This window comes from Hypanus sabinus, chromosome 7 (assembly GCF_030144855.1).
Source record: "Hypanus sabinus isolate sHypSab1 chromosome 7, sHypSab1.hap1, whole genome shotgun sequence".
Classification (NCBI taxonomy): domain Eukaryota; kingdom Metazoa; phylum Chordata; class Chondrichthyes; order Myliobatiformes; family Dasyatidae; genus Hypanus; species Hypanus sabinus.
Window position 1 is genome coordinate 7127849 of NC_082712.1, and position 13795 is coordinate 7141643.

The following is a 13795-nucleotide window of genomic DNA, read 5'->3' on the forward strand; positions in this document are numbered from 1 at the left end:
TCACTTTATTTTTCACACCATTGTCTGTAAACTCTTGAAACTGTTGCGCGTGAAAATCCCAGGAGATTAAATCAACGCATCTGTCACCAACAATCATTCCACAGTCAAAGTTCCTTGGATCACATTTCTTCCCCATTCTGGTGTTTGCTCTGAACAACTGAACCTCTTGACCATGTCTGCCTGCTTTTCTACACTGAGTTGTGCCACACAATTGGCTGAATAAATATTTGCATTAACAAGCAGGTGTACAGATGTACCTAATAAAGCAGCCACTGAGCGTATATGTGTCTACAAATGTAACACAGACATCCTTCAAACAAAAAGTATAGCAGTAAATCAATTTAATGCTTTAATGTTTTATTCAAAATGTATTCAATTCTGTTTTGTTTATGCAATCTTTAAAATGTAGATCATATAAAACTGGGCTTTATTGATTTTTGATTGGCATTTGTATTAAGGCTACCGAATGAAGATGCTTTAATGGTACTACCACACAAATCAACTATGATATTACAGAATAGTTCTACAGGAATCACAATACGTTTACTTACCGAAATAGTGTTCGTTTCTCCATTCGAATCTCCCTTGATATTAATGTGCAGCAGTCTTGATCAAGTACAAGAGGCTTAAAGAAAAAAAATTCAAAGTGGGCAGAATAAAACATAGTCAAAATATTCACTTGATCAAGTCCAGGACTTGATGCCAGGAACGAAAGAGTTAAGGTATAAGGAGCATTTGATAGTACTGGGTCTCTACTCAATAGAATCTAGAAGAATAAGGGGAATCTTGATAAATATTGAAAGGCCCAGATAGAGTGGACATGGAGATGATGTTTCCTGTGGGGAATTGTAGAACCAGAGGGCACAGTGTTAGAATACAATGATGTCCCTTTAGAACAGAGATGAGGAGGAATTTCTTTAGCCAGAGTGTAGTGAATCATTGGTATTCATCGCCACAGACACCTGTGGAGCCATGTGATTGGGTATATTTAAAGCAGAGGCTGAAAGGCACTTGATTAGTCAAGGTGTCAAACGCTATAGGAAGAAGGCAGGAGAATAGGGTTGAGAAGGATTATAAATCAGCCATGATGGAATGGCAGAGCAGACTCGATGGGCCAAATTAACTGATCTTATGGTCTAAGTCTCCTTTGCAGTAAAAGTTCTATTAAGTAGGAAATACAAGTGCCAAAGAATTGTTCCAGAGAAGTCAGTGGCAAATGTTTTGTGAGAAGATGGCATTCACAAAATAAGACATATAAATATAGGTTTGATTTAACCATTCACATCTACAGTGTTTTTAAAGCCAAAACACATTACTTAGTAAGACACACAAATTGCTAAAGAAACTCAGCAAGTCAGGCAGCATGTATGGTGGGGCATGAGCAGAATCAGGTTTATTATCACCAGCATGTGACGTGAAATTTGTTAACTTAGCAGCAGCAGTTCAATGCAACACATAATCTAACAGCGAGAGAGAAAAAATAATAAATAAAACATAATAAATAAACAAGTAAATCAATTACATATTTTGAGCAGATTTTTTTTAATGTGCAAAAACAGAAATATTGTATATTAAAAAAGTGAGGTAGTGTCCAAAGCAATGTCCATTTAGGAATCGGATGGCAGAGGGGAAGAAGCTGTTCCTGAATCGCTAAGTGTGTGCCTTCAGGCTTCTGCACCTCCTACCTGATGGTAACAGTGAGAAAAGGGTCTGCCTTGGGTCCAGTCCATATTTCAGACCATGTTAATGGAGTTTCCCACTCAATTTCACCAACCCACTGCACTTTCCAGCATCTTCTTGAAGCCTACTATTATCCTCCTCACTGTTTACCACACTTCCAAACTTTGTTTCATTCAGTGATCTTACCTACCGTGCTCATTTGAATTAACATTTGGAAAGGTCTCTGGAACGACCCCTGGAAATCACCATTAACCATATTCTCCGATCTGAAAAGTAACAGTTCAATAGAGACTGGAATTTCTCAGCTGGCCCAACAGCATCCGTGAAGAGAGAGAGATAGAGTAATGTTTCCAGTCAATTCATCATCCACCTGAAACTTTAATTATGTTTCTACCTCTACGAATATTGCCTGACTATTGGATTACTTGCAACGTTTTCTGTTTGATTTCAGTTTCCCAACACCTGCAGTAATTTACTTTTGGATAACTGTTTATCACAACTCTCTGCTTTCTGCCTCAAAGCCAACACTATTGATATTGTTAGTTACCTGATTTTCCAACTATCTCAATGCTGCTAGGCAGAACTTTATTTAACATATTTTTGTAAATCTGTACATTTGACTTTAAGCCACATTTCCTTCAACCTTCTCTGTCAACTCATCAAAACAATTAATCAGGTTAGCTAACCTAATTCTCCTTTATTAAATCTATCTAGGCTCTTGTCCAGTATCCATTACTTCTTTTTCCCATTCCTAAAAGTTTCACCACCACCAAGACAAGACTTACCAGCTAGACTGTCCATATATCCCTTTTTGAACAAGGGCTTTACATTTACCATTCCCTGGTCCTCCGTCCAGCAGATGTTCTAAGTAACTCAGCCTGGAATTCTTTTTCTGCTTATCTTGTTCAATTTTGCATTATTCTTTACACCTTTCCTGGCATTTATGACCCCCTCGTTGTGACTGCCTTCCTGCTTTTCCAATATTCATTTTCATTACTCACAGTGCAACCCTACAACTGCTGAACTCATATCTGCTTTCTTTACATTGTTGTCATATGTGAACTCAATTTCTCTAATCTTCCATTTCTGTCTGTCCTTGGCCATCTTCTCTATCCTGCCCTAGGTGTGGCTCTGGGTCCTCAATTCTGTTCCTACAGTATAGTACCAAGTTGTCTTTGGTTTCTCACATTTCCCGCATCCTTCAGGGGCCTAATGAAGTGTTGTCTAGATGATAGAGTTGGCCTCTCTTATCACGGGCCTAATCTGTCTCCAACATTTCCTCATAATGATTGTTGCCGTGTCCTCTTGGTGACACTGACACTGTGGTTGGAGAACTTTCTTGGCCAGAAAATACGGGGGATCTTCCGGAGCCTCATGGTGTGGAACAATGACAGCTTGGCAAGGTGGCTCCCTGTCATGCACCAGCATTCTGACTCGTACAAGAGTGTGGAGAGAACAGAGCTTCACCTTGGTGTGGATGCCATACTTGGTTGATCCCCATATTTTGCTCATTTATTTGAAGTCGTTTCTAACTTCGTTGAGTTTGAACTAGATGTTGTCCTTGGTCCCACCATCCTGCCGAATGATGCTGCCCAGGTAGGTGAATCGAGTGGTGCTGGGTAAGTTGACAGCATATGCCTTGATAGGACAAGGAGAGTCTACATTGAGGATCATTGTCTCAGTCTTTCTCTGGCTGATTCGAGTCCAACCTGTCCACCATATGTACACAGGCACTGAGTTTTCTTATGCACCTGCTGATATGTATGTGATAATAATGCAGGGTCATTCTCAAATTCTCCTATCCGCACTCAATTGTATGTTCTGTTGCTTTGTCAATATCTAATGGTTCCCTGTAAAACATTCTGAATAATTCAAAACAGTCACCTGGAATTCCTTCACAATTTAATTACCCTATGGACAACATGCGCCCTCTTCTCTGACCTCTTTTGGCTATTTAACTATTCATTCTCTCAGCATTAACAGCAAAAGCTTCACTTATCTTTGTGGTCACAAGAGACTACAAATGCTGGAGCTTGGAGCAATGCACAATCTGCTGGACGAACTCAACAGGTCAAGCAGCATCAATAGAAGGAAAGGAACTGTTGATGATTGGAGTCATCTTACATTACTCCACAGTCCAGCAATCATGTCCAAATCTTTTCTTGCCACTCCCCTCTCAGTCTTGAAGCAAGATCTCAACCTAAAAAGCTAAAATTTTCTTTCCTCTCACTGGTGCTGCTCAACGTGCTAAGTTCATCCAGCAGATTGTGTGTTTCCTTATCATCGCCTGAACTCTGAAACTTTCTTCTTAACTTCACCCTTGGTTTCTCTTCACATCCAAAGACCTCTTGAAAATCTCGGTATGACATTTTCAGTTAATTTTGCTGGTACAGCTCTGCAGTTGCTTTGACCTATTAATCTATGACATGTGTACAATGTTTAAGGCACTTTATAAATGTAAGTCACTGCTGTTACAGCTTAACATACACTCCAAACCAACTAAATCAGTGGCTGTGATATTTAGAGAGGCTTTAGAAAAGTATGTGGGAAACCCTGCAAGCTTGGTTCTAATGAAGCATATGTTGTTATTGCAACTGTTATCTTCTGTTCTGGGGTGGGTGGCAAAAAGGAAGCGGCACTTGGAAGTAGGAAAGGGATTGGAGTGTTCGCTCCTGATCATTTCAGGAGAAAGTGAGAGAACTCTGTTGATGAGGTAAGTTTCAATTCTTGAATGTCACAGCGATGCAAAAGGCATAGCCTTCTGCCATCAGCAGCTGTGGACTCCATTTCAATGCCAGACTTTCTGAGCTCTGGAAAATACAGTAAACAATTATTTAATTTAAATCAATCCCCAACTGCACTGTGAAAATCTCAACAGCCTAAATGTGAAACAACACACAAACACCATCACAAAAAAGGCATGATAGCACCTCTAGAGGTTTGCGCAGATCCAGCACGTCATCTAAAACTTTCAAAAACTTCCAACGATGCACACTGGACAGTACCTTGACAGGTTTCATCACAGCCAGGTAATGGAAAAGCCTAAAGAAGTTGCGGATACAGCTCAGTCCATCAAAGGCAAACCCTCACCGGCACTGAGCATATCTACAAGGGGCACAGCCACGAGAAAGCAGCGTCCATCAACAAGGACCTCTACCATCCAGGCCATGCTCTCTTCTCAGGATGTACTTGAGCTTTAGGTCCCAAACCACCACCAAGTTTAGGAACAGTTATTACTCTTCAACCATCCGGCTCCTAAATCACTGTGGACAATTTCACCCACCTCAGCTTTAAACTGATTCCACAACTTACGACCTCACTTCCAAGTACTCTACAACTCACTTTCTTAGTATAATCTGTTTGGTTATTTATATAATTATTTATATTATTTGTGCAGTTGCCTTCTTTTGCACATTGCTTGTTTTTCATTTATTCTATTGTATTTCTGTTCTACTGTGAATGACTGCAAGAAAAAGAATCTCAAGGTGGTATACAAGTACTTTGACAATAAATTTACTTTGAATTTTAACATTTTCTCTGAGGAGAAGGGGGAATTGTACTGATACCAACTTAACTCATTCTTCAGTAGGCTGGAAAGTATGCACAAAGCAACTTCACGTACCTTGTCACCTCCAAGCAGAAAGAGGTCTACAGCTGCTAATTGGATTTGCAGCTTTTCACACAGATCAGTCAACAGTTGCCGAATAGTAACACCAGACTGAATAGAAACTGTGTGCGAGGAACCATCAGGAAGAATCACAGTGCAGTGTTTTGAAGATTTTTCTCTCTCTGTCACAGGTACTTTGATGGAATCAAACTTTAGGAGAAAGGAGATTTTCAATCAGAATTGAATAACAAACAAGTAAATGAAATTAAATTCATAACATTAGACTTTAACCCAGCATTACCCCCGGTGGAGAGGTCAGTAGCTTTAAATTCCTTGGTGTTAACATATCAGAGGAGCTGTCCTGGGATCAGCACGTAAAAGCCATCACAAAGATGGCACAACAGCACCTCTATTTTCTTAGAGGTCTGTGTAGTTTCGGCATGTCACCAAAACTTTGAGAAACTTCTGTAGATGCACGTTGGAGAGTATCCTGACTGGTTGCATCATAATAGCATCAATGCTCTAGAATGGAAAAGTGGTGGATACAGCCTGGCCCATCATAGGAAAAGCCCCTCCCACCAAGTACAGTTACATTGAGCACTGCCACAAGAAAGCAGTATCCATTAATAAAGACCCCCACCACCTCTTCTTACAACAACGACTGAGCAGGAAGTACAGAAGCCTTAGGTCCCACGTCACCAGGTTCAGGGACAGTTATTACCCTACAACTATCAGGCACCTGACCCGGCATGAATAACTTCAATCACCACTACTCTGAATTGATTCTACAACCTACAGACTCATCTTTCAAGGACTCTTTACAACACACATTCTCAGTATTTTATTTTCATAGTTTGCCTTCTTTTGCACATTGGTTCTTTGTCAGTCTTTAAGTATAATTTTCCACAAATTCTATTTTTCTTCCTGTAAATGTCTACAAGAAATGAATTTCAAGGTAGTAACACATACACACTTTGATAATAAATTTACCTAACTTTGAATTTAAAACTTAAAGAATAAAAGAAATTCAGTCGACAATTTGTGATAGTTGAAAACATTCACAAAAATGTGGGAAATTGTCAAAAAATGGTCAAAGTATCACAATCATATTGTGTGCATATATGTTTTTGTCTGTGTGCACATCTGCATGAATGCATACACATGCGTGGCTGTCTATTGTACCAGTTAACTTTAAAAAGTGTATAACATGTAGCACAGTGTTTAAACTATTTAATTCATCAAAATATCGATGCTTAAGATCACACCAGTGCCTAGAAGTTCTCATCTTGGGTCTTGATCAACACACACAAAATACTAGAGGAACTCAACAAGTCAGGCAACATTTATGGAGGGGAATAAACAGTTGACACCTGGGTCTCAAACCCAGATATAGTATGTAATGGCAGTCAAATTGTGCTACAGGTGCTTCTTTCCTGGAGATGGGCTCAGACAACTCGCAAGGAGGATGACAGATGGTGGGATTGGTTATGTGGTTAGATTGGCAGAGTAAAGGTTTCAGAGTGGGTGGGGGCAGCAGGTTGGGAAATCAGGACTGGATAGTTTGATCATTTCATGAGCTTGTGAGTTATACAATTCTTTAGCATAACAGTTTATGTACTGTATATCTAGGACATTCGAGCATGTTAATGATCTCTGAATAAGACACAAGATTTGTTACGACAATGTAAAATATACAATGTTAGTTTTAATCTGTTCATTTCCCTATTACCTTGACCCCTTTATCCTGCCCTCAAGCTGTCAATTCCTTGATAAACATCAGTTTAACAATGCATCTTGATTGAAATCAGAACAAAGTGCATTTTAAGTGAACTTTATTAAGGGCAATCTGATTGTGATGTACTTCTCCCAACGTTCACCCACATGTACACTTCTGAGGGGATCACCACAGAGGGTTCGGAGTTCAGTTTTGCTCTCCCCAATGAAAATATTGAAAGGCTCCAAAAAAGTGTATGGAGGAGAATATGTTTCCAATAGTGGGGGAGTATAGAACCAGAGGGCACAGCCTCAGAATACAAGAGATGAGGACAAATTTCTTTAGCCAAAGGGTGGTGAATTTACAGAATTCATTGCCAGAGATGGTTGTGGAGACCAAGTCATTGGGTATATTTAAAGCAGAAGTTGATAGGTTCTTGATTAGTACGGGCATTAAAGGTTATGGGAAGAAGGCAGGATGTTGAGAGGTAAAATACATCAGCTATAATAGAATTGTGGGGCCTAATGCCCAATTCTGATCCTATGTTTGATGGTCTTAAGAAGAATGTAGTGAATTGTAATGCCCCTTCTACCACTGAAGTGGTAGTGGCTTTAATAAACCTTGAATATATTTGAGATATATGAAACATACCTTCTACCAGCATTCCAAGTACTTATATTGAGTAATTTTGAAATAAACAGATTTAAAGATTCCTTTCTAATCCTAATGATTTTCAGAGCTGCTGAAACATTATTAACAAATGAGTTCAAAAGTGTTTAGGAATAGATGCTCAGTAGAAGCACCTCTAGAACAGTGGGACGGCTACCAATTATTTTTTGTACTAACCTCTTGTCTGTTATTTCCTGGACAGCCAACCATTATCAACTCAGTGCTAGTGGATGAAGATGTTGATCCAAAGGATTCCCGATGCCATGGGGGCAGCCCATTACTTGCAGAGAGGTCTAGTGAGTAAAACAATATTCACTGCATTAACTTCAAAGAGCTCTTCACAACCCTTCAAATTTACCCACATTCCCATCAAGTCCCCTTGGATTCTGTTGCATCTACACACAAGCAGCAAATTAACCCATCAACTTGCACATTTCTGGGATGTGGGAAGAAACCCATGCAGTCTCCGGAGAATGTTCAAACTCCACACTGAGAGTATCTGAGGTTAAAACTGAGTCCAGAGTGCTGGAGTTGCACGTCAACAGCTCTACTAGCTATGCCATTTTGTGAAGGTGTAACTTTACCAGCAGGTACCAAAGTTAGAACAATGCCGGAGGAACTCGGCAGGTTATCTATGGAGAGGAGTAGACAATGCTGCAGGCCAAGACCCTTCATCGGAACCTCAAAGGAAGGGGAAAGAGCCAGAATAAGAAGGAGGGAGGAGGGGAAGGAGTACAAGCTGGCAGGTGATAGGCAAGACCAGGAGAGGGAGAAGGAATCTGATAAGAGAGGAGAGAAGACTGAGTGAAAAGAGAAGGAGGAAGGGCAAATCAATTTCTGTAACTTCTGGTAATGGTTCCCCTTCCCTTTCCCTCTTCTTTCATTCCCATCTCCAGCTCTCATCTTAACTCTCCAGTTCGCCTCACCTACCCATCACCTCCCCCCGGTGCCCCAAGCTCCTTCTTTCCTTTCTCCCATGATCCATTCTCCTCTCCCATCAGATTCCTTCTTCTCCAGTGGTTTACCTTTTCCACCTATCATCTCCCTGCTTCTTATTTCTTTCCCACCTGCCTGGTTTCACCTATCGCCTTTCTAGCTTGTACTCCTTCCTCTCCACCCAGCCTCTTATTCTGGCATTTTCCCCCTTCCTTTGCATTCCTAGTGAAGTTGTTTTGGCCCAATATATGTTGATTGATTATTCATTTCCATAGATACTGAATGACTTGCTAAGTTACTCCAATATTTTGTCTGTGTTGCTCTGGATTTCCAGCATCTGCAGAATCTCATGTTTATGATTACCACAGTCAGTACATCTTTAACAGCAGACTCAAATCCTCCAGTAATAAAAGCCCAGGTGGTACAGTAACAAAGCACCAGTGATCAGGGTCCACAAGTATATCAAAGTTGGTACATCTTTACCAGCTGTCTCAAATCCTTCAGTAACAGAGGCCCAGATGGCCCGGTAACATAGAGGCTGGTGTAGCACTTTACAGCATCAGCGATCAGAGTTCAATTCCCACAACTGTTTGTAAGGACTTTGAACATCCTGCCTGTGATCGCATGGGTTTCCTCTGGGTGCTCCTACATTCCAAAGATGTATGCATTAGTAAGTTGTGGGTATGCTATATTGGTGCTGGAAGCTTGGCCACAGTTGCACTCTGTTTTTCATTGACACAAACAACATATTTCACTCTATGTTTTGATGTACATGTGACAAATCAAATCAAGTCACTTTTTATTGTTATTTCTACCATAACTGCTGGTACAGTACACAGTAAAAATGAAACAACGTATTTCAGGACCACGGCGCTACATGAAACAATACAAAAACCACACTGAAACTACGTAAAACAACACAAAAACTACACTAGACTACAGACCTACACAGTACTGCATAAAGTGCACAAAACAGTGCAGGCAGTACAATAAAGACAATAGGCACTGTAGAGGGCAGTAGGTTGGCGTCAGTCTAGGCTTTGGGTATTGCGGAGTCTGACAGTTTGGGGGAAGAAACTGTTACACAATCTGTAAAGCTAATCTTTAAAATACCATTTGCTTTCTAATTGCTTGCTGCATTTGCATGTTAACATTCAGTGATTTGTGTGCACCTAGGTCTGCTTCAACATCAATGTTTTCCAGTCTCTCAACAGTTAAAAAGCGCCCAGCCACCATTCCACCACCCCCCCCCCCTTCCCATTTCGTGCATGGCCTCAAAATTCTTCATACAACAACAGGATAGAGGCCAACAGGCCCAACCTGCTGTTATAAGAATATTGAACAATATGATGGGCATTTGACCTCGCGGTCTACCTCATTATGACCTTGCCGTCTGTTTGAAATGCACGTATTCTGTTGCTGTTATGCCTTCTTCTGCAGTCTGTTATTGCAGTACCTCAACACATTGTAATGAAATTATCTGTACAGATGGCATGCAAAACAAAGCTTTACACTATACCAATTTACAATTACACTCCACTTGTTCTTAGTCACGTAGATCTGCACTGGAAGTTTCCTTTAAATACTCTCACTGCTCTCAATCCTATCAGCAAACTTGACACAATAGCATGTCAGAAACATGACATTTGTTCTCAGCTGAATTGCTGAAGTGATTGTAAACAACTCAGGTCCAAGTATAATAGCGCATGTCACAGACTTTGAGAAAAACCCTATGTTCCTTAACATACCTGGCAAATATTAAAATGCCAAATTCAACTGACTGCCTGCCTACACATGATCCACATCACTACATTTGCTGCTTGCACTGGAATTTTGCTGTACTGTTTACCTGCGTTGTGCGCTTCACAGGCATTTTGAGTTATATTTTATCAATTTATGTGTGGTAATATTTTGTTTTATGTGCTATATATATTGTGGGTACATCGTGGTCTAGAGGAACATTGTTTTGTTTGGTTGTATATATGTACAGGCAGATGACAATAAACTTGAACAGACAGGAAATGGAGGGATAGGGATCATGTGCTGACAGGCAAGATTAGTTAAATTTAGCCTCATAATCCACACAGACATCATAGGCCAAAAGATCTGTTTTGGTACTGTATTATTTATCTTCTAATCCCACTCCTTTTTTTCACATTTTGCTAACCAACTCCAAATGTATGCCAGTACGTTATCCTATTTCAGCCTTGTTGCCCAAACCCCTTGTATTGGACCTATCAAAAGATTTCTGTAAATCTAAATACACCACAACCACTTGCTCCTCTTATCTAATCTATTAATCATGTCCTTAAAGAACTCCTATAGCTTTGTCAAACATTATTTCCTATTCATTAACTCCAAGCTGTTCAGTCCCGTTATTCTTTTCCAAATGTAATGAACAACCTCCCTGTCTCTGATGTTAAGCAAATGGGTCAGTAAGTTTCCATTTTCTCTGTCCCTCCTTTATTAAATAGTGGGGCTATTCCAGAATGAACATTATTTTAAAAGTCGATTGATAATTCATTTCAAAACTTAGAACCAATTAGAACATAGAACAGTATAGCTCTGTATTAAGCCATTTGGGCCTAGAATGTTGTGCTGAACTAACTCAATTAATAATTAAATACCCAAACAAACTAATCCATTCTGCCTACACAAAATCTTCCATTTCCTGCACATTCATGTGCCCATCTAAGAGCCCCTTGGACCCCCTATTGCATTTGCCTCCACAATCACCCCAAGCAGCAATTTCAGGCACCCACCACTCTCTGCTATCTCCTACAAACTTACCCACTCCTACCTTAAATAAATGCCCTCTGTTATTCGACATCTCAGACACTGTCTGTCCACTCTATCTATGCCTCTCATATCCTTATAAACTTATATCAGTTCCAAGGAAAATAATCCAAATTTGTCGAATCTCACCTTATGGCACATGCCCTCTAATCCAGGCAGCGTCCTGACAAACCTCGTCAGTACTCTCTCCAAAGCCTCCACATCATTCCTATAATGGGGCATCCAGGTCTGAATGCAATACCCCAGATGCACCTCACTAGTTTTATGAAGCTGCAACATAATTTCCTGACTCTTGAACTCAACTCCTTGATGAGTAAAGGCAAGTACGCCATCTGCCTTCTTTACCACCTTATCAATCTGTGTAGCCTTTCAAAACTCTAGGGTGCTGATCATCTGAATATTGGGATATCTCAGCTTCAATCTCACAAACTTATCTGGCTCTTGTTCACTAATTCAAATCAGTTCAGTCCCTCATTCTCTCGAGACCCTTGATTCTCTTGTATTTCTGCAGTTTCTTATTGGAGCAAACTTCAAAAACAAGTTGTTGCCCTCCCCTACATTTCCTTATTCTCCATTATAAAATCTGTCATGTCTTTAAAGGAACACTTATCCTCTCCAGTTTCTTTTTTGCCTCACTACAGAAGCTCTTACAATCTATTTGCTCTAATATTCTGCCTTCCCTTTCTCATCAGTCGGCCTTTACTAAGGTTAAAAGGCAGATTGTAGCACCACTGTAATATGTGGAAGATTAACAAAACTCACCAGCACGTGAGTCCCCATTCTCTTTCCTCTTCTGAGTTCGTCCCAGGCTCCTTCGCGACCAGGAAAAAAACGTTTTCTTTTTATTGCCATTGTCATCTTCAAGCTCACTATTGAGAGTCCTGCTTGATTTCGGCTTTGTGCTGGACTAAATAAGAAACAGGCCTCTGGTGAGTAAAGCACGCATGAGTTTGTCTGTTACTATTTTGGTCTTATGACTGAGGCAATTGCTTGAAACTGTCTGAAAATTAATTGAAACCTCTCAGCCTTTCCAAGTTTCACTCTCTTCTAAGTTCTTGCTAAACCAAATGGTGATAATTGGCTTATTAATGTTACAAGTACCGAGATACAGGGAAAAGCTTTTGTTCACGTGCCGTCCAGACAGAACAAGCACATGGAGATGGAATACAAAATGCAGTGCAACAGTTACAGAGAAAATCCAGAGCAGGTAGACAAATAATGAGCAAATCTTGAGGAACGTTAAAAATGCTGGGGATTTCAGCAGGTCTGGCAGCATCTATGGAGGAGAATAAACAGTAAACATTTTAGGCCAACACCAATCTATTGCACAATAATGTTTAATGTGATGGGAAGGTAAACTGAGAGAACTGCAGTTCATTTTTATCCTACAAGAGACCCATTCAAAAGCTTAATAACAGAGGAGAGAAGCTGGTAGTAATTGTTCTCAAGCTTTTTTTATTTTCTGCTTGATTGGGGGAGGGCAAAGGGAGAATTTCTAGGGCTGGTATACTTTGACATATGAAGTGGGGTTGATGGATTGGTATAATATTGTTCAGTTTAGAATTAGGAGAGGAGATCTTATTGAAACTTAATAATTCTTAAAGGACTTGACAGATTTGCATCCACATTTGATGCTTCCCCTGACGGGGGAGTCTGGGACCAGGGAACACAGTTTGATAATAAAGGTCAGGCCGTTTCCATTAGGATGAGGAATTGCTTTATTCAGGGGGTGATGAAATTTAATAATTCTGTAAGCAGAAGCTGTGAAAGCTTGGCCATTGTGTTTGTTCAACACAGAGATATGTGCTTGGTGCTGAGGTAAACAACTAGCTGTGAACAGTGCTGCAGACGCAAGGGGCTAACTCACGATTCAACCATAATCATATCTTACAGTCTACTAAAATCAGAGGACACAACGATGGAAAAATTGGTAAGATATAGGCTGATTGTATTGAACAGCAGAGGAGAGAGGGGCAAGGGTAGAGTTGTGGAACTGTAATAACTCCTCCTTCTTCTGTCGCTCATGTTCATATACATACATTGAATTCTATTTAAAACTTCACTGCCATGTTAAGGCCATACTCAGGTTGGAGGAGCAACACTTCATATTCCATCTAGGTAGCCTCCAGCCTGATGACATGAACACCGATTTCTCCAACTTCCAGTAATTTCTCCCCCTTCCTTCACCTTCTCTCTTCTTTCCCCATTCTAGTTCCTCTCTCCCTGTTTCTTCTCACCGGCCCATCTCCTCTCTCTAGTGCCTCTCTTAATTCTCTTTCTCCCATTGTTCATAGTTCGAAGTAAATTTATTATCAAAGTACATACGTGTCACCATATACTACCGTGAGATTCATTTTCACAGTAAATACAATAAAACACAATAGAATAAAAAA

At 40.2% G+C, this 13795-nt stretch overlaps 1 protein-coding gene across 2 annotated transcripts in view; it reads right to left on the reverse strand.

Moving 5' to 3' along the window:
* Positions 1-13795, reverse strand: part of rgs12b (regulator of G protein signaling 12b) — a 195934-nt gene that overhangs the window by 44582 nt on the left and 137557 nt on the right. For both annotated transcript variants that reach the window (XM_059974132.1, XM_059974133.1), the window contains exons 9-12: positions 12165-12309; positions 7848-7963; positions 5303-5497; positions 552-625 (exon numbers count right to left, since the gene is read on the reverse strand). In XM_059974132.1, the coding sequence (XP_059830115.1) occupies positions 552-625; positions 5303-5497; positions 7848-7963; positions 12165-12309 (530 nt within the window). The remainder of the gene's footprint in view (positions 1-551; positions 626-5302; positions 5498-7847; positions 7964-12164; positions 12310-13795) is intronic.